The sequence below is a fragment of the Hippocampus zosterae genome, chromosome 7 (genome assembly GCF_025434085.1).
Source record: "Hippocampus zosterae strain Florida chromosome 7, ASM2543408v3, whole genome shotgun sequence".
NCBI lineage: Eukaryota > Metazoa > Chordata > Actinopteri > Syngnathiformes > Syngnathidae > Hippocampus > Hippocampus zosterae.
This window is the reverse complement of record NC_067457.1, coordinates 19,701,181-19,722,300: the sequence shown is the minus strand read 5'-3', so window position 1 is coordinate 19,722,300 and position 21,120 is coordinate 19,701,181. Positions and strand designations below refer to the sequence as shown.

At 45.5% G+C, this 21,120-nt stretch overlaps 1 protein-coding gene and 1 long non-coding RNA gene across 4 annotated transcripts; one reads left to right on the top strand and one right to left on the bottom strand.

The window, feature by feature from the left end:
• Positions 1-6,677: 6,677 nt before the first annotated feature.
• On the bottom strand, positions 6,678-20,898 carry pals2b (protein associated with LIN7 2, MAGUK p55 family member b). Of its 2 annotated transcripts, none has more exons than XM_052071604.1 (13): positions 20,766-20,898; positions 14,386-14,632; positions 12,678-12,796; positions 12,316-12,468; positions 11,025-11,177; positions 10,718-10,945; positions 9,433-9,564; positions 9,256-9,352; positions 8,688-8,756; positions 8,456-8,617; positions 8,170-8,372; positions 7,889-8,017; positions 6,678-7,658 (listed from the first exon to the last, which is right to left on the bottom strand). In XM_052071604.1, exons 2-13 carry the CDS (start codon positions 14,507-14,509, stop codon positions 7,482-7,484), a joined length of 1,746 nt encoding a protein of 581 aa, XP_051927564.1. In that variant the 5' UTR covers positions 14,510-14,632; positions 20,766-20,898; the 3' UTR covers positions 6,678-7,481. The 2 variants fall into 2 exon arrangements, with proteins under 2 accessions (XP_051927564.1, XP_051927565.1); XM_052071605.1 differs by having other exon boundaries at positions 12,696-12,796.
• Positions 10,864-20,771, top strand: LOC127604509 (uncharacterized). Of its 2 annotated transcripts, none has more exons than XR_007963345.1 (5): positions 10,864-10,963; positions 17,459-17,796; positions 18,390-18,424; positions 18,621-18,714; positions 20,440-20,771. It is a non-coding gene; the product is annotated as an uncharacterized LOC127604509 (long non-coding RNA). The 2 variants fall into 2 exon arrangements; XR_007963346.1 differs by having other exon boundaries at positions 10,866-10,963; positions 17,667-17,796.
• Positions 20,899-21,120: the final 222 nt, after the last annotated feature.

Genomic DNA, 21,120 nt, shown 5'->3' with positions numbered 1-21,120 from the left:
AGACTCTTGGCAGTCTCAAGTCATTCTGTGGACATTTTCTCTTGTCCACTTCGATCGAGTTGAAGGTCGCTTGCGTTCGTCGTCTTGAATGAAGTCGATGACGTCTCAACTTTGAACTATGCATTGTTTTTAACGATGAGATTTAGCAAAGGGGCTTCTCACCCCAGTCCGGAGTTTTTATAGATGTAGGTGGTGCTTTTTGTTGTAATTGTCGCTTTTAGTCGCGTCCTTTGTAGCTTTGCAGAATTTTTTTTTTTTTTTCTAAATACAGCTGGACAATTTGGTCTGCTATCAGCCAAATAAGATTTTTTAAAAATCCCCTTACAAATAAACATTCAAAGCACAAAAAGAAACCCCTGCGTGAGATGTTTTTTACTACAAACCATCTCACTGGACCGGCCCACTTTTTATTTTATTTATTTTTTATTTTTTGCTTGTTTTCACATGTATGTTTGGAATGCTAAAGGAAAATAATTGACTTATTCTTGCCATCTTCCCACCAGAAATCCGACTGACTGTGTTTGCGGGGCATTCAGAACACCGTGTACTTGATATTTCCTGTTGATGTCAATATTGTACTTCTTGGTGCTCGTCTCAAAGCATGTACACATGGTGGATGCACTTTTGATAGCATTGGTATGAGCTCCAGTAGGTTTGTTTTGTGCGTGCGTCAGCGAGAGAGAAATTGTCTTGGCCATATTATGACACTGGTGTAATTGTATGGAAATGGCTTTGTGTCTACCTCTTGTTACCTGTTCAAGTGTTATGGTAACATCACACTGCTGGCCATTTCTGCATAATTACCCATGCTATTGATCTAAATGGCATTGGGTTCATTTTTGTGAGTCCCAGTTTTGTGTGCGTGGCAGTGAAGACATTTTTTGTTTTCATCATTCAACAGATATTGCGGAGTGGGATTGCTTGTTTTTTCTTTCTTCCTTTAAGGGGTTTTAGCGTTGAGCTGCACGACCAAATTCTTGAAGTGCGTCACTACTCGCACACAGCTTTTCCCTATTTAGCCATTGTCTCTATGCACCGGTGATGTAAAAGTATTTCTTTTTGACACCGTGTTCTATTTCTACTTGAGATTTACGACAATGGTAGGTCATCCTGTCGCTGTCATTTGGCTTATACACCTAAAACCTGGAAATCAGCGGATGGTGGAAAAAAATCACAGGAATGGATGTTTGTTTGGTTCGGTTCAGATCGCATACTGTCATGCCTTGTGAGTCATTTTGAAATTAAGCGTGTCCGCGTCGGTGTGTTCAGATCGGTTCTCGGGGCGGACACCAAGAGCGATGTTGTGGTCTGGCTTTTTGGACTTGACCCCTAGTCTGGTCACAAGTATTTGCAGTCTTTTCGCGTTCCACTTCAGGATTTGGGATGGAGTTGTGTGTCAATGGCTCACAAGTGTTCCACGTCTTCTCAGGCCACCTGTTTGATGTCAGTACCCCCTTTTACGCTCAAAAATCGGAAATTTATTTACCCGTGCCTTTCAGACAGAACCCACGAGGGGCTAGGACAACGCCGCGTCTGTTCACAATCCGTTATTTAAAGGCGTGGCCACCTCGCCGCCTGCCAAATAAATGTTTGAGCAAAGCATGTAACTAATGATAAACTATACATCCAGCTGTTGGTTTCCTGTGATAAGAGGTTGCAAAAGACCAGTTTGTAAGTTGACTTCAACCCCCCGTCTCCCATTCAATATCGTTACCATTCACGTTGAACAATGACCAGGAAGAATTTGGATGGGAAATGTCTCTTCCCAAAAAGGTTTTGTACTTGTTGTTTGTCTGTCTTGGTGTTTGACTTGACCTACTACTATACCAGCACCTTATAATGCCACAACGTAATTGAGTTTCCTTTAACTATATCAAGTCCAAACTTTTGACGATGTTTGTTTTGCACTAAAACAAGAATGGATTTTGTAGCCCCCGCCCAGCATTTAGGATAGTCGTCGGCTGGTGGCCGAGGTTGTTTGTATTCCGAAAGAAAGCAGTAGTTGGCTTTTGTCGCCGAGCAGGCTCGAGCCCAAAAATAGCCTTAGTCCGACAGCTCCTGCGTTTTTCACAAATATCCCGATGCCTTTTTAAACATGGAGAAAGTGTTGGACCGATTGTCATTATGGTGGCAAAGATGGAGAAGTTGAATTGGCACTGATGAGCTCAGTATCAAGAAGATCCAAACTGTATGGAGACCAAAATAAACGGGTTCCTGACATTTTCTAGACGCTGTTCCATTCTCATATGAACCAATCTCTCTGAGTTTTGACGTGTTCAATCGAGATGGACATTTCACGCCATTTCCTCGAAGGGACTGTGGGTGAAATCCACCAGTGTCTCAATCTGGAAAGGGTTGGGAGAATCTCTGAATGTACTTCTGTTTTGATGCCGGTATCGGAATAAATGTATCTCATTTGGGATAAATATAGCATACATTTTGAACCAATGACATGAAATTGGAAAACTGGTCTGGCCACTTCAAAAGATGCACAAATAGGCCATGACTCACTGGTTGGGAATCGCTGACCTAGACCACAAATTGGTAAATAGAATCAGTCGGTTTAAAAAAAATGCCCATCCCTAAAATTCATATATACTCTGTAACCTCCATATTCTCATTCTTGTTCACTTTGCCGCCGTCTTCTAACAATATTGCTTTGCCGCCGCATTGAAGTAAGTTGAGGGATCGCGGCGCCAGGAACTGCATTGAGGAGCTTTTTGCCGCTTGTCATGTGGCAATCTGTCGGCAAGCACAGACGGCCACATCCCTTTGTTTCACTGTACTTTGCCACAAGCTTGAGACCTAGAATGAACTCTATAATGATGATCAAGCTTGCAGGGCTCCAGCGTAATGGCGGTTTCCTACTCAAACGTGGCACAGTTTAAGGAGTTTACCGACGCCAGGGCTGCATACATCCTATTCCCCTGATTCTTCTTTTGTCATTATTTACATTTTTGCATCTTTTGTAACGTAAATGCACATTTTCACCTTAGTTGGGCTGCTTTTGGGTGTCCCTTAACTAGGACAGACAGACCAACGGGCTAACATAAGCTAATTGAAACGTCATTTCACGATAGCAGCTCTTTGTCTCCGGCGGAAATGACGTAATGTGGACAATAACATCTTGATCATTCCAGCAGTTTTTCGACCGAAGCTAGGTCGTATGCATATTAATTAGGTGTGCCCAAAGCATTACCGTTGGATAGTTGTCTTCTCTCTGTGCTAGCGCTACTACGCTACAACCAATTTTCCTAGCTAGTCCCAGGTATCAATGAATGTATTTATAGCTTCTGTGTGGTTTGTAATACTATGTCGTTTAGCCACCTTTTTACATTTCTAATGTGTTTTTTTTTTTGTGTGTGTGTGTGGCCTATTTTTGTATTCCTCTGGGGATTGCTCTAATTTAAAGGTGTTCTTGGTTCTTAAAAGTAATATTCATCTTTGACTAGGTGTCTGTCCTCCTGCAGAACTATACAGCGAGTTTTCATGGTGATATTTCAGTGGACTCTCACAGGTCCCAAATAATTTTTTGGAGTTTGTGCATGTCTGTTGGTTGTTTTGGTGAGGTTTTTAATTGGCTCCTTTTTAGACGTTTTGGCCTTGTGATCGTTAGCCTGCAGTCTTGCTACTTCCGCCCTCTTGAAAGCTGTCCTCGACTTCTCTTCACCTCCCTTTTTTGTTTTTATTCACAAGTCGGTCTCTTGATTATTTTTATTCTTACGTTTGCTGATTGTACCGCAATTTTAGTTCCCGTCTGATAGAAACGCAACGTTTCGCAAGTGTCATTTTAGTCCACCCCAGTTCTCCAAACTAAGCCACTGTTGATGTAAGTACAAATTGGAAAAGCTGCGCTACGGCAACGTTTTAAAAATGTTTTATTATTCAAATGAAGAATTTTAGGATTTTAGACTTCTTTTTATCAGCTTGGGGGGGAAAAAATAACCTACCTCAGAGCGCGGTGCTAGCTAACATATTAGCCTTGATTTACAATAACAGGGGAAAAAATCCCATATTGCAGTGAGCGATACAAGTTCATATCATGTGCGAGCACTGTTAGATTGAGGAAGCATCGACGATGCCAAGGGACTTTAAAGGATGGATTCACACTGCAGATCAAAGTGCCCAATTAGCTTTTTTTTTCACCCGTTTTTTTAAAACATTACATTTAATATGTACGTTTCATGTGAGTCATATTCCACATGGTGGTGTTTTCGCTCACGAAAAAATTTCACCTAGCACAACTCCACAAAAGAGCAATAAACAATATTTCAAACATATTTACTTACTGTTGCTCAGAATTCGATATGCATTGAATTTCTGTCTGCGTCCGGATCGTAAAGACATTTTATTCCATTGAGCGTTTGAATTATGAAGTCATTTATTGGGCCACTCGAAAGCGAAATTTTGGAATTGTCACTTGAATCGTGCCGTGTAAGTCCAAACTGAGCATGAAAAGTAATGCAGTCGTATGTCACAAATAGCATTAAAACAAAAAAAAATTCTCCGTTGTACCGACGAGCAAAAAAAAAACGCAAGTGGTGTTTCAAAGAACTGACCCTTTAAATGGAAATTCAACCATACCAAAATGAACTAACTGCTTGGTAGAAACGAGGCTTTGGAAGTTTCCGAGTTTCCAACATGAAGTCGAGACGTGTCGTCATCCGTTCATCTTGAGGCCTTTTGGGTCAATACAAGACAGTGTTTGGTAACCGTTGTCTTTTTATTTATTTTTGTTTGTTTGTTTGTTTTACCGCCACGTTACAATAAGCTTTCCTCCTGCCACGGTCCAGCCAGTACTGCAATAAAAACAAGATTCCTTTTCTACGCACAACCACTTTCCACAGCCAAGCAATCCATCGTAAACTCAACAAAACGTCCGCGAGGTTGTTGAAACTGCTCACTTCTCCGAGTCCCGCTACCGGTTTGGGTTTGCCGGGTTTTCTTTTTTTTGGTCCCCCCCCTCCTTACCGCCATGAGACGTGGCAATCTGGCCCATAGATGCTGCGTATAGATCGATCAGTATTTGTTTTGCACTTTTGAAGCGCTCTCAAACACGGCCCACTTGAAGTCGGCCGCAAAGTAACAAAAATCGAGGTATTTTATGCTAGTAGTAGGAATGACTACTTCAAATTAAATTTAAAGGTTGATCTGATTTAAAAAAAAAAAAATATATATATATATATAGCAATACACATACATAGATCTATACATCCATTCATGAAGTACCTCATAAGCCTGATATATGCTGCATTCACTTATTTGTTTAGTGTACTTCAATATGTCCAATAAAATTCTATCCCCCACCCCCACGGGGAGGTTTGAATTTAAGCGGCCGCGCTGTATTTATCTCGTCTGATGTTCCCCATTTTTCTGTGTTTGTAGTCCCAAAAGCAACATTGTCTGAAAATAACCTCAAGATTTGGTTGGCGTATACATTTTACCTTCGACAATCATGAGCTCTTACGGAAGAACTAGAATGGGCTAACAGTATTATTATTTTTTTTCATTTTGCGGGGATGTAACGTAACTTCATGGCCGCTGCCATAAAGTAAAATTGCAAGTCGATAACATCCTTCAAATCTTGTCCAAATTTCGTGATAGATAAAAGACATTCACTTGTACTTGCATGCAAATGTGCGGGCACCTAAGCAAAAAAAAGTCCACAATGCAATGATGGGCTATACTGAGGGCAAAGGGGAAAAAAAACATACCCAACCTTATGACAAGTATTCAGCTGAAAACATGCGTCCTCCATATTCATTTCTACACTTCACTGGGGGAAAAAATGAGAGCAAAGGAGTTGGCCCATTCTTGTTCTCAGGGACGGTCCACTATTCAATCGAGCAGCTGATACCAGGAAATCCATTTTTCTGTCCGTCTCTCACTCAGCCAATACGAAGAAACCGACCAAAGCCAGCCCGCACGGCCATGTGAATTCAAACCTCCCTTAATTCGTGTGTTCTGTTATCTTCTCCCTTATTTAAACCATGACATGCCAAAAGTGAATTTGCAGTCATTCCTATTCTGGTAAAGGGAGGGAGTGAGTGACGGGTCTTTATATATTGCTGATTTTGAAACCCTTCATCCACTTGCGAAAGCTCCTTTTCTTTTTTTGGGGTGTTGTAAAGTTTGTAAAGCTTTTAATTTCTGTTTTTTTTTTTGTTTGTTTGTTTTTCCTTCTTCTCATTGTCTACATTTACGCTTGCAGAACACAAGATATGCTGTAAAACCCTGTTAGGACACAATGTGAATACGTATCACTTCATGTAGTTCTTTCCTTGGCTTGACTGTAAGTTACATTCTTTAATAAAAAAAATGTTTGAAAAAGATGTAGAATGTTGGGAATTCCTTGCTGTTCTCTTTTGCGGTTGTATTTTAAGCTAGTTTTTTAAAAAAAGTCAAATTATTGCCTAAATACTTTGCACAAGGAGTACTTGGTTTGTGTTGTATAGTGCCGTGCAGGACGTGCATGAGCAAAGCATGGCTCATGGCCACACCTACTAGCCACCTGCATTCTTTTTTTCAATCAAGCATTTATATTACCATCCTGTAATATTTGTTGCATTCATTTTGCCACCCCCCAAATCGTTCAATACTATTGTTTTTGTTCCTTTTATGTCATTGATTTATTGTAAATAGTACTCCCAAATGAGTTGACAGATCATAAAACCAGCTGGTGAAATGCAGTCACTTTTATTCATAACTTTGCAGGTAAAAATGTAGAAACAAATCGTTTGACAGTGATTTATGAAAACCCGTTCAACAGGCAGCGGGTTTCCTACAATGTGGCACTGGGAATTAAAAAAAAAAAGGAAAAACATGAACAATTTCACTTTTAATAAATAAAGACGTACATGTAAGTGAAAAGATTATTTTCTTCAGTCTACGAGAGGTTTCCTCTTATGGTTGTAGTGTAGAGTTTTTGCGTCTTTCGCATATGTTAAACATGAACACGTTGGCTTGAAGATGAGGACAGTGTGAAGGTCATGTGCTCCAGGCAGGCAGGCAAAGAATCATTTATGACAAAAAAGTACACTAAAAACTATTACCACGTTCAACAAAAACTACCCCAAAAAAACAGTGTTTGATCGTAAACAAGTATGACTTTTCTCTACACACAAAAACAAAATTAAGCCCTCTGGTATCAGCAGAAGAAAGATGCATCCGATGATGAAACATGGACAGCAAACTGAAACATAGACATAGAAAGAAAAAAAAATACAAGATGCCCGTTTATTCTTTGCTGCACTTTCACGTCGTATAGAAAGAGCTTTAATAAAAAGTTATATAATAAATAAGCACTCTTTCCCTTTAAGTCGAAGTAGAAAAAAAGTTGCGTGGCCACAAGGACAGAGTGTTCAAATTCAACCGAAATATTTATCTTATTTTACAGAAGTAGCTCTTAGTTATCCTCGTGTTCCTCCTCCTTCCGGGCCCCAAACGGACACTCTTAGGCGTGCGCAGACCGAGGGGGGTCCTCAGTACACCCAGTTCACTGGGACCCACTGGGATTCTGCACGCATTTTGTCTACGGCGGCCTGTAACGTGTCGAAGGCTTTGTCCAGGTTGTCGTTGATGATTGTCAGATCAAAGTAGTGGTCGTAAGCCCTCTGGATGCGAGCGCTCTCGTCCACCGTCTTCCTCAGGTCCACGTCCTGCCAACGGGGACTTAAAGTTAATAAATGCGAGTAGGCATTAACGTGTTGGCGTAGATCAAGTGTGGACAAAGTCTGACCGGCTGGGTAACGTAGAATTTCGGGATATGTCCACACGGGGACAAAATTGAGCTGTTTGGTGATTATGGTGTATCCCACACTAAACGCGGACCAGTGAAAGTGAAGCGTTTGCCCGCTTCTGCTGTAGATTCAAATGGAGTTTTGCGTACCGTGAGCTGTTTGGTGGTGAGGCCCGCGTCCACGACGGCTGTGTGCATGCCCTTGAGAGTGTCGAAGTCGGGTGCGGCGATGAACACCACGTAAGGCATGAACTCTGCCGTTTTCAGGACCTTCAGAGCCTGGAAGGAGAAACAGGAAGTGAAATCACGGTGAAACTTTTTACAATTAGAACCAAAAAAAAAGTAAAAACTGCTAAATGAATGCAAAACATCAGTATCCTGTGGGCCTAGTTTCAATTTTCACTGTCAAACTCTCTGTCTCTCTCTTTGACCTGTGGGTTGACGTCGAGGATGCACGTCCGCCCGGCTGCCACCACCTCGTGGATGGACTCGATCTTGGTGCCGTACAGGTTGCCGTCGTACTCGCCGTGCTCCAGGAAGCGGCCGGCCTTCACGTCCACCTCCATCTCTGTCCTGGAAGTGAAGTGGTACGAGTTGCCGTCCAGTTCCTCGTCGCGGGGACGCCGTGTTGTATCTTACCAATGCAAAGTCGCATTGGTTAGAAAGAACTCTGCATGATGTTGAGGTTCTCAGAATCCAAGTGCCCTTATGACGTACATGGTATAGTGGTTCCGAAGCGGGTGGGCTGAAGGACCATCAGCCGGTTCTTGAGGCTTCGTCGGCCCACGCCCTGCGCGCCAATTAGAACTAGCGTCTTTCTCTGGAAAGGTGGAACCTTGGCCACTTCTTCGTAGATCTGCAGCTCGTGCCTGTCAAACTCTAGTTCACAGCATTGTTATTAGTGTTCAGGTATCAAAACTGACGCTAGAAAAGACGCGACGAGCCTGACCTGCATTCTTGGCGGTCAAATACATCATCTTCTTCTTCTTCTTCCCAGCAATAGTGCCACACAAGATGCCTGGAGGGAGGGGTGGGGGGAATGGATCAATCGACCCTCTCACATGGCCTTGCTTGTGCAGTATTTGGCCACTAGAGGGCAGGCCTGACCACTTTTAAACATGATGAGTCGAAGTTACTCAGCAAGGGCGAACCTGACTCACCAGATGGCCTGCTTTATTAATCCAACTGAAAAACGGATGAGAGAAACTGAAACGGCGTCCTTGTGAGCACAACGTTGGGTCGACTTGCAAAACCGGGAGCGTACGTTTATGATTATGACTTTGCAGCAGGATGGATGGCACTGCATTGTACGAAGCTTTTTCAGTTTCCGTTAACTCGCTTGACTTGAGACAGCTAGCAAAATGTTATAAACACCATTTTGTCACTTGCGGTCGACGGAAAATGACATCGCGGCGCCGAAGGGCTCAGCTTGCGAACGTCACATGACCAATTCCAGAAAACAGGAGAGCGGTGATTAGTGGATTTCGTAAAAAAAAGAAAAGTCTCCAAATGCCTACCTGATCCATCAAAGTCCCGTGGAACAAAAGCTTTCCTCTTCTCCTCCAAGAACTGGCTAGGTATCAGCCCCGTGGCCCCGCCCACGACATGACAAGCCTACGAGACATTTGCCCAACACACGTCGCCATTGTCGTCTTTTAACACTAAGCCGTCTAGAATCGATGCAAACCTCTCACCTGCCACCAGTTGGGATCTTCTCTGTTGACAATCTGAAGGATGTCACCTCGCTTGAAAGCCATGCCGGCCTCCCGGCAAGGGATCAGGTTGTCGCTGGCCGGGTCGTAGTCAAAGTAGGGCCGCACGTAGACCTGTGAGGAGTGATTACAGGACACTCTGTTGCTCTCGCGCGTTAACGCAGTGATGGGTGTCGAGATTGCACCCGGGATTTTTTTTTTTTGTTTTCTAGCAGGTCGGTTTGGGAAACCTCGTTCACTAGTGAATGTGTCTCTTGTTGGTTAGCCATCTTGTTTACCGCTAATTCATGTGTGTCAAGTGTGAGTCGAAATGAAGGCGTTGCATCAGGCAACTGACTTGGAAGCGAGACCCAAAGGCCACCAGTCGAGGCCAAAATAGACTTGGCCCGAAATTCAACTACAGCGAACATGATCATGGCTGATTTGGAAGATGGCAATCAATTAAATGCCCCAACTTTGGTCATGGCATTATCGCGATGAAGACTAACCTACCAATTGAACCGTTTCATTTTTTTTCTTGATGCTGTTTGATTTTAAATCTTTATTTTTTTTGCTATGGTTACCATTCGCTTGAGCGTGACATTTTTGTAGCTCAGATTAATGGCTTTGACCTGCTGTTTGTCGGTGAAAGGGATGCTGTGACCTCTTCAGCTAAGCGAAACTAGCGGTAATGATGAAACCAAAGCGGTAATGCACACCCCTCATCCATCAGCTGTGGCCTTCAGCTCTGCTTTGCTTGCCCTGTTTTAGTCCTCTTGATATTTGATAAGTTAGCCTACATGACACTAGAAATTCTGACTGTGTTTACCAGCAGTTGCGGCTCCCCCAAGAATGTTTTTGGACGAGCTTTACAGCAGCCGGGATCTCTCCGGATCAACGGTAAGATTCGACCTATCCGTCACCCAAAAGTAGACTGGCGCCTACCGTTGACACTCTGTGTTGACCTTTCCTGCTTTTTCTCATCGGGGGTGAGCCCGGTGCCCCGTTGGTAATTTCGATTCCTCAATTTAATGTGCACGTTTTCTAAAGCAATGTTTTGCGTTTGCAGCCCCCGTTAATTCCTTTAAGAATCACCGAGCATCCATAAAAGAACGCGGCAGAATGCCGGTGAATGGGGAGCGTTCCCAGATGTAAGATCATGTGACCTAGATAGGAAGTGGAGTGTTATTAATAGATTTCACGTTCTTGCTCGGAGGACACCAGTGTAGTATCGCCGGCCAGCATCTGTCCCTCATTCCAGTTACAGCGTACGCTCGTGAGTGTGTACCTGCGGGGGCGCGGGGGCGTCACGGTAGCTGGGCAGTATTTTAAGGGTGATCCCGCCGCTGCAGTCCTTGAGCATGTCCTGTAACTCGGTGGGATTGTTGCCCACGTCTTTGCCGTTCACTTCCTTGATTATGTCGCCCACGTGCAGAAGTCCTTGCCTGTCAATCATGCCCCCATGGAGGATCCTGGCTATAACGAGGTCGTCTTTCTCGACGCGAAAGGTGACGCCCTGCGAGGGAAAACGAAGGTTCGATTTTGATTCTTCCTCACGAAATAATTTTTCGGAAACGCGCTCAGTCTGGGCTCACCAAAGGCTCCCCGGCTTTCTTCCGGATGCCGATCATGCGCACGGCGTCCGCCTGCATGAGGGCGCTGTTCACCGCCGCGTCATTGGCCATCTCGGCAGGGGGCGGGACTTCATAGCATTTGGAGGCCACCATGTCGTGTGCCTCCAGAAGGGACTGAGGAGAAAAGAACAAAAGGGACGGTGCTTGAAGGAAGATTCTGTGATATTATATTATAGAAAGACACTTTGGGGCTTTGGGTCTGAGCTTCAAGACAAGGTCATTTTTCTGCCTTTACACATTAATAGCTATGAAGCACCGCATCAGCGTGCGGCCAAGATTTTTTCAAAATAAACAATTCATGACCATTCGGAATCCGCTGTCGCTTCGAAATGTGCCTCGCTTGAAAAACTAATCATGTAAAAGCTAAAATCCCAAATATGGATTATCAACAAATCTATTTGATTCATACTTGACCCACTTCTCATCCAATTTCAGAAGCGAGACAAATGTTTCCTGTTTACCCTTTTAACGTTGCAACAATTAGTGAAAATAATGGCGGGGGAGAGAATGTCACTCGCATATATTTTGTTCCCTCCGTGCCCGTCTCTCGTCTTCTCTCACTCGGTCAACGTCGTGTTATCTTTTGCAACTTCCGTCTCTTAGTCTTGTTTTTTTTGGTCCACAAGTCCCACTTGTATTGGTCTAAGTCATTGATCTCATTGGATAATTACATTTTTTTGTAAATAATATTGTAAAATAAACATTTTCACATATATATGTAAGTATTTATTTTCCAAATAAATAATGACCTGGGCCATCTCAATTTTTCTCTATCACATCAAGCGTTTGAGGTGTAGGATCCCCATTCTCTTTAAAAAAAAAAAACTTCAATAAATGTGTATGTATGTATATTGAAACACGAAGATGAAATAGAGGGAAGCTTTGGACACAAAAAAGAAAAACGGCATAAAATGAAATAGAACGGTATGCCCTAGGTTAAAAGCAAAACCAGCTGCAATCCCCTTAATTTCTGCTGTGCTGGCTTTCTATTTGCGAATATTGACAGTCCTGACCTATTGGGAGCCGTACACACCTCGCACCCCACTCAATTGCGTCTGCAAAAAGAAGTTGCCACGTAGCTATAGACGAGTCCGATCGTAATGAACTCGCAAATCTGACAACAGCCCCCTGAGTGGAATTTTGCTTATCTGATAATCAGAAAAATTGAACTGAACCGAATTTTGTGAGGGTGGAAGTGTTTTCCCCCAGAGTAACCAACAAAACACGCCCCCAAACTAGGAGTGCCGTTCACCTTAAAGTGCGGCTCCTGCAAGATCCTGGACAGTTCGGCCGCACTGTCGTCTCTGACTTTGAGGCCGCTGATGTCGCCCAGGATCTCCGTCACCAGCTCCATGTTGTTGTCCTGCACCGCCTCCAGCTTCACCTCCTCCAGCTGTTCGTGAGCCTGGCAGAGAGAAACACACGAGCTCAGGGGAGGATGCCTCGGGCAACGGTTTGCGTGCAGATGAGCAGCAATGCGTCAACGGATGACGGTAAAGTTGCACGTGCGCAGCATTGAGCGCACTAGTTTCGTCTCCGGTCGGCAAGCGTTCGGTGACGGCTTGCGCCCCTTCAAGCGCGTCAGCTTGAACTCTGTGTATGCAAGTGTGCTACCTCAACCGGGGAGCGTACAATGGGGCTTTCCATGATGCCGCGGAGGAAGAGAAGGTCGATGTCTTTGGCGCCCCCGGAGGCAGTCACCTCACCGAGATTATCCGACGCCTCCTGCATGGCTGCGCCGCAGACAATCGATATAAGGAAGAGAGGGAGAGAGACAATTTGAGTCGGCCGGGTCTGAAACGCAAATGATGCAGAAGTCTCATTTGCATCGCGATTCCCGGAATACAATAGCACCGGGCTACATGGACGAGGTAAATAAACAGCACATGCTTGTCGGCCAACTCCCATCAGCCTAACCCCCTTAACGTAACCCCCTAACCCCTAATGCCCAACTCCTAATTCTTAACCTTTTTCAGGGGAGGTTTCGGGTTAGGGTTGTGGTTGGGGCTGGTTTAGGGGTAGGGTAAGGCGTGGGTTAGGGTCAGATGTTGGGGTTAGGCGTTCTGGTTAGGGTTAGGGGAAAGGGTTAGTGTTGGGGTGGGGTTAGGCGTTAAGGTTAGGGGTATATGGTATCTGTTTTATTCACAATTTTGCAGTTTGAAAACGACGCTTGTAAAGAAAAGCATTTGACTTTGCGGCCAAGGAACGCTTTAAAGCTAAAATATGCAAACTCTGGATGGCGCTCTAAAATATCGACTTTCAACATGACGAGAATCAATATTGAGTTTTTGTCAGGGCCACACACACACACACACACACACACACACACAAACAAACAACCCGCTTTCACAGGGCCCGGATAAACATGTCGCAAACATGCGACTAAGCACGGAAAAAATCATTGCGCCGCTCGCTACTCATTTACTCACTATTCCCAAAACTGATAATTTACAAACCCCGTTCTGCAACTGATTGACCCCCCCCCCAAAAAAAAAAAACCTCAACTCAACTAATCTGCTCTCGAAGGATCCCACTTTCCACTGCGAGTACGTATTTTGCATAATCTGTTGTGACCTTTGGCCACTTGGTCAGCGTCAGTGCGTCCTTGACCCAAAGGAATGTTTGCTGTCGTCTGGCTAACTGCCACGTGGACTCGAAAATAGACTTCTCACCTCAAAAGATGCTTTTTTTTTTTAACCACTAGATTCTTCTCTTTTCAGTAGGAGATGAAAATGGCCGCGGAAAATGATTTAGGCTTCGTTTTCAGACTGATAATGACAGCCTTGATGTTTTGTGTTGTTTTGTTGAACCCTTTCATTCGCCCTCCAACCCTGGGGTGTCAAACATACGGTCCGCGGGCCGGAACCGGCCCGCATTGAGGTTCGAACAGTTCTAATGTTCTTGTGCTTTTTTTCGACCAAAACAAAGGAGAACCATATTATTTTGGTTCTTTATAGCAGAGTATGGTATCATTTTAATGGTGCGGCCCACTTGACATCGACTGAGACCGTATGTGGCCCACAATGTGAAAAGAGATTTGACACCCCTGCAGTCTAACCTGATAACACGATAAGCTGTCCACTGTAGTAACCGCCCCGTCCCTGAAAGGGTCCATTTAAAATTCTCCAAATCCGCAGAATTTCAGCCTCTCGACTGTAATTCCCTGATTACTTCAGCGACATTTCGGTGAAAAAGAATCGTCAAGACCCAAATCGTGCGAACAACGGGGCGCTCAATAATAGTTTCCGCCTTCAATCAGATTCCAGTCCATCACGTGTAGACGTCCAGAGAAATGATTCGACACTCCTCGCAAGTTCCTCACCTCCAGATGTAACCGCTTCCTGGTTGGCCACCGTCGGCGCGTCCGCTGCCGGCGGTGACGTCACTTCTTGCGCCACTTCCTCCTCCGTCCGCGCCACATTGGCATCCTCCATGGCCATGACCATCGCCGAGCCCTCCTTCCCTCTTTCTCCTCCCCGCTGCCGCAAGTAGGCGAACCGCCGGTCGTTGTGCAACGGCCGTTATGTCCGCGCTCTGCTCCGATTGCCCCGGTTTGGATTGCTCAGCCTCTGAGTGCAAGACGAGAAGAGCGGAAAGCAACTGAAGAGCAGTAGAGGGAGATTAAAATGGGTTGGATATCAAGTGATGGCGAGGTGGGTGGGGTTGGGGGGTGGGGGGCTCATAGGTGCAAATTCAAAGGGTTTTTTTTTTTGTGTGAATGCAAGTTGTGAAAGGCAGGCAGGAAACCCGCAAAAGAAGCTGAAAGTTGGATGCCGCACGCAGATTTGCTCAATATTTCGTCGGTTTCCTCCCCGCAACTCTTTTAATGCCCTGCCTCCGCCACATACGCGCACTCATACGGATTTATAATCCCACAATCCTCTCCTGCGCCGAGGGCTTGCTTGAGTACCCCTCCTCGTTCGCCCCTTCAACCCCACCCAAAGTTCAGGTGCTGTGCCCGCTTGTCTAGACATAGTACTCCGCCCCCCCCCCCCCACTCCCTCCCCCCCTCACACACACACACACAAGTAGGATATTATGCTATTATGTAAGTAATCTTACATAAGTATTTGGGGGCGGGGGGGGTGGCTTGACCCGACATTCCCGGTCTCCTCCACTTTTCCCCCCATGCTGGTCATGTTGGGACCCCCGCGGAGCAAACTATGCGTACAGATTGTGCTCTCGCGTGTTTTATTTTCCTTCTTTACGCGTCCTATGAAGGTGTCTCCCGCGAACGTCGGGAGCTGCTGACAGAATTATGAGGTTGCAATTTAACACGCACCAAACGGGGCTTTGAGTGGAGGGGCGGGGCCATCCCAAGAAGTTTGTCCATGTCAGCTGGTCGTTTCATTATATCATTTTTCGAGCCACTATTTGACTGGAGCTGAAAAGGGCCCAAAAGAAGAGTGGGAGTGGTGGGGGTGGGGGATGGGGGGTGAAACATTACTTTATCTAAGATGTCAAAAAGCAGTTTGCAGTATCTCAAGAAATCACATGGAACTGAAATTGCTAACATACCAATGAAATCTCATCCAACCGAGTTGCCATTGCTTTTTGCTTATATGAGGCGACCTTGCCGGGACATCAAAACAAAGCAACAAAACAAATAGATTGTCCTGGGAAGAATTTTTTTGCATGCGATGTTGTTCTTGTTGTGTTTGCTTCTTCTTCCAACCATCATGTCAAGCTAGTTTCGAGGCCTCTGTGTGCATATATACACACGGTATATATTTATTGATCTACGTTTATGATGATGTTCTTTGTCCTCCTTTATATTTCCGAGCAAAGCTGTGTCATCCCAGTACAGGCCAGGACCCTCTTTGAGCCCCTCCCGTCCCGACACAGCTGTGCACCAAGCGGGCCCACAGCCTTTTAATCCAGCCTCAATTTGACCAGCCCATCCCCCAACCCCGGCGTTGGATTTTAATCCGGCCACAAAAGCACAGGATTACAAATCTCTGTTTGCCCCGCTCGCTCACTCGCCATACAGTAGCCAATGTTGGCTGTGTTGACTTGACCACGGCCGCTATTGACTCCGTGTTGTGCTTAAAAGGGAAATGAACGCCATGGGCAGCCTCACAGGCAATATTGCTAATTTTCACACTAAAACACATGAAATAAATCTGTCGGGCGGTGTGTCACGGGAAAGCAGTAAGGGAAGCTTTTCATGTCAAAGAGGAATTGACGTTGGCATTGTCCTCCTCGCTTTTGACCCGAAGCTGCTTTTTAGTACAAGTCCGCCGGGTCAAGTCTTGTTGGCATCCTGCACTTTCCAGCATTATGTGTGATTACTTCACACCAAAGGAACCCATTCACTGGCCCGTCTCCTCATGTCATGTCGGAGATCATTATTCCTTCATCGAGGATTGCTTGTAAAAGGAGAGAGTGAGCTTTCGATTCATTACGCAACAAGTCGGGCTCGCCACACTTGCTGGAAGTGAAAGGATTGCACTTGGAGGAATGTTAACGGAGGGAAGAGGCATCTTGGGGGCGGGGGGTGGGGGGGCGGTTAATTCTTTGCCAAGTCATCCGCACCGATAAAGTAGCAGCAGCGGCGCTCGGCGCGTGAGGCCTGACAATAAGGAGGAGCAGACGAAGGCGGTGGGTGAAATGCCCACATTCAGAGGAGCTCAAATGTAGTCAAAAAGCGATTCGTGATGAGAGAATAAAAGTCTGCCGACCGTGACGACAAAAAGTGTTGAGCATCCAAAGACGCAAGTCAACCCTGGGATGCTTTCTGAGCGGAAGTCTTGATATCCGACTCGACTGGCATTTGACATCAGATCTTGTATTTGCAAAATAAATCAGTGCCTGGCGTGTTGAACCCAAATCTGCTTTGGGGGAAACAACAGAGACATGCGACGGCTGTGTCGACGCCACTGTTTTGTGTCGCGATATTTATCGACGCGTTCCGAGAGCTTCGAAATGTGACGCGGGGTCGAACGGCAAAGTCACGGAACGAAAGCCGATGCGTCATATCGCATCAACAAAAGGGTGCCTTGAGATTCACACGATTCCTCGTTTGGACCTGTTACGAGCTCACCTCATGTTCCGCCCCTTTAGCAGGAAGTGATCTCTCATAGGCTATCTGCTATTGGACGAGCCAACAAAAGCACTCGAGAGTTGCCGAGCGGTCTGATGATAAACAGCTCATGGATTTATTATTTTTTGGACACTTATTCAACACACACACGCATGTAAAATTCAAAAGCGGGGACCAACAGCACCAGGCTGTGTCATTTCAATCTTGCGCTTCAATTCGCAACTCAAGTTTGCATTTTGCCGACTTTTAAGATGTCAGCTAAAGTACATGCGGCCTTAGACACCAGCCCCCCCCCCCCCCCTAGCTTGATACCGTCTCATATTCTCTTTACCCCTTTCTTTGCACATCAAAGAGCTCGGAGCATCTGTCACTCCCGCTTCCTCGCAATGACGTGACAATCACAAAGAAGGTCACGGGAGCTCGATGCAGCACCGGGAGTCCAGATGTCGCTCTAGGGGCCTTGGTCCAGGACGAGCGATTTACAACATGAGGTCTACCTTGTACTCGGTCGGGCCTAAGTACGATCGTCATATGGCAGATAATGTTTCCATCTTGTCCAGAATCTCATCGGATGATCCAGGTGCACCTCCACTGTCGAATATGCGACTTTGGACAGGAATTGACTCCTCCCACCCGACCGCCCTTCCCCGCCTCTCGCCCGCCTGCCTCTGCCTCCGCACCAACCCCAATGTAGGTCACACTCTTGAGTTAACGCAGCCGCACACTAAGAGGATTACAAATGTCACCCGTAAGATGGCCGCCGTTGCAAATGACGGCACAATCGTCATCCTATTCCGTAAGCGTTCGCCGCTTACCTCGATTGGATCTGTGAAAATTGAATTATGGGATACGATGAAGCACAGTGGAGTCCGGCGCATAAACATAATTTAGTTGGGAGTTAGTACACCAAAAGTTATGTCGTGAAAATATTAGTCAATCTAATAGAAAAAAAAGCACACGTCAGCAAACTAATTTGAAAAAATGACCAAAAAAAAAAAGGGTACAGTTTTTGGTTTGCGCTTTGTTATTGGCGATGAACATATGCAGATATTATATGCCGGGTGCAATTTGAAGACGATAGCTGCGCAGTCACATTCATGCAAGTCGCCCCGTCCTGCAGATCGTGAGGAGCTTGTCGCATGACTCTCCACTACGACTTTGGCACACTGAGGCTCTTGTCAGATTGCGTACATCAAAATGAGAATGAATCTGAAGTCGTATGCACAAAACGCACAGAGAGCAGTCGGGCCAAAAAGCGATGTTTGTTTTCAATTTATCCGCAGAGTCCCTTTAAGACCACGGCGGCCTCGGAAAACTGGTGAGTCAGCACGATCGGATGCGGCAGTTATTTCCATTTCTCTCACGCGTTCACTGATCGCTCGTCATTGTAACGTGACAAATTCACTCTAGAGCGCAGGCGATGTTCTTTAACCCCCTTTCATGCACCTTTGGAACCTGATAAGCTGTCCACTGCAGTAAGCGCTGTCCCTGAAAGGGTTAATTGTGTTTTCCAGCAGTTTCACAACCTCCGTTAATGACCACGATTGGGAGACGGTGGTGAATGAACAGGATAGGGAGGAGCACCGATGATCCATGTTCCATTGTCGGGTAGGTTGAGTCACTCCTCCGATGCCTCTGTGTTTTGGGCTTTCTTATCTGGGTCAATATCACTCGAAAGTGTCTTTGCTGTTCTAACGGAATCACACGGGCATAATTCCAAAAGTCACAGAATAATGAAACGGAGGTATTTATATCAGTGGCCAAACATCTGAACGCATAGCAGGACATAGGGAGTTTCCTGAAATGCCTTTCCTTCGTTTTAGACCAACGCACTAGTTTTGCGATTGTCACACTGTGTGTAGTTACTATGTAATTACTGAGGTTTGACAGAAATCAGAATATATCACAACTCCAGATCCAAATTTCAGAAACATTGGCTGAATTTTTTTGTTTTTTTTCTCGAGACCTAGTGCACAAAGTGCACGCGGGCTGACAAATCTCTCAATGGGTCTCGTTCCACGCCCGCAGAACAATAAAGGTCACGCTGGATCCTGGCTCGGGTCATTATGGGCTTCCCTGCCTTGGGACTCATATACCCTAATGCACTGTCTACACTCCTTCCTCCGCGCTATTCGATTCAGCTCATCTGATTAGACTATTGTAAGATCGAAGGCAAGAGGGGAAGCCCGATTCATTTGAGAAGACAAGTGCGCCCTTCTCTTTAGTGGGGTCGGGTTGCCCTCGCTTTCCTCGCCACGTGAAGCCGGGCGAAACGGCTGATAAAAAGGTTGTCAAAGGCTTATTTGCACTCCGCGGCCCACAATGGACCTCTTCCTGGATGCTCATATGAAATAGATCTGACATCTTGTTAGTCAATTATTATGGGATGGGAGTGAGACAAAACAGAAAATCAATAGGCTGTACTTGGCCACTGTGCAAGCCAGAGCCAGCCCGGTGACTGCTTGGCAAGTTTTAAAACACCACTTGTGAGTTTCTTTTTGCTTTCTGTTGCGAGCATAGGCCACGGCGCTTTGTCACAACACCTCACTAATCGTAGAAATTGTGGCTGAGTGATTTCAGAGTGACAGTAGCAAGACATTTGCATGTTGTTGTAAATTGAAAACAGCATGAAAAACTGCAGGAAAAAGTTATTGGTGGAGTTTCACAGTGTCCTGAGCTCCGTAACACAAGGTAAATGTAGAAAGCTCTGTCTGTGCAGCCTGAAATACACCTCGAAGCAGCATGGATGAGCCTAAACTCCCCCAGATCCTACCAAGCCGTGCGAATTGTATGCAACCATTTCCCTTTTCTCATCCTCTGGATTATTTCTGTGCCAACTATGACAAATCCATACTGCAGAGCTGCAGCCTGCTTTATGTCCAAATCGGTGGGGAAAAGGCACCAGGCTACTTCATCTTCATGAACAAGATTCGATCTGGAGCTCGGTTCTTGTGGTGGAATCAGATTCAAGGACGATTCCGTGTGATTACAATTTGAATTTCACATGGTAGAGCTCACCTAGAGACGGCGCGATTTGTTTCCTGTTTTTATTTTACAATATGAATGCACTACAGTGCTGTAATTAGAATATCCTTCATTCATATACTGTATATATGCGCTCCGGAGCAGTGGCTGGGTGACCACTGTGGGGGGGCTGTGCTCGATTCGAGTTTTATGTCTAGCAACGGCCCTGGTACCAATGGATCCAAATCAAACCCTCACAATTCAACTTAGTTGGAAACTTTCAAACTGTGAAATCTTTTTTTTTTAAGCATTCATATGCACGATTATGTCATGTACTCTGTGCAATCAGGACATTATTTCTTCTCTCAGATGCCAAATGAACGTCAAAACGAATGCGTCTTTTTGTGAGTATTGCGTGCATGTTGCCACACGTGCGGCCATTTTTTTAGTCATCCTTTGTGGTGTGTACGCTTGCTACTCCGACACAGTCACCGCGTTCTAGCCCAGGGAGCAAAGAAAAAGAGACACATCCATCCGTGTCCCACAATTGGTGCCCGCGTGCCGCATAATGACAGCTGCTCACGCGACCTACCAACGCGCCCCTCCAACTCTTCACACGCGACAAACTGTCAATCTGATTCCCATTCAAATGGAAGAATAAACCAAAAAGAAGGCGGTAGGAAGCGGTTTCTTACCTTTAACGAGCGTGTGAGTTCGCAATCGCTCGTCAAAATGTCCCGTGTGGACACTAAAGACCCCTACTCAGTCTCAGTCCTGGTCCGGCAACAGAATGGCAAGAGAACGTGGTGCCAATCACACGTGTAAGCCCCGCCTACTGATGGCGTCATACAAAACACGAACCAATAGCAGCCGAGGTTCAACCTTCACTCAGTGGGCACTTTTTTTTTTAAATCACGCTCTGGTTCATTCAATATTTGCGTTAAACGAACGAATAAGCAAGATTGTTTTACATAGCTAACAAGACCAAATGTTTTAAAGCTAAAAGTGTTTACAGGGGAGCTTCGTGACTATTGCCCTTCCATCACCTTC

Coding starts and splice junctions, on each gene's coding strand:
- pals2b (XM_052071604.1), bottom strand. CDS start 14,509: ATGGTCATGGCCATGGAGGATGCCAATGTGGCGCGGACGGAGGAGGAA. Junction 8,618..8,687: donor TTTGACCGCCAAGAATGCAG/GTCAGGCTCGTC, acceptor GCTGTGAACTAG/AGTTTGACAGGCACGAGCTG. Junction 7,659..7,888: donor TCACCACCAAACAGCTCACG/GTACGCAAAACT, acceptor CCCCGTTGGCAG/GACGTGGACCTGAGGAAGAC.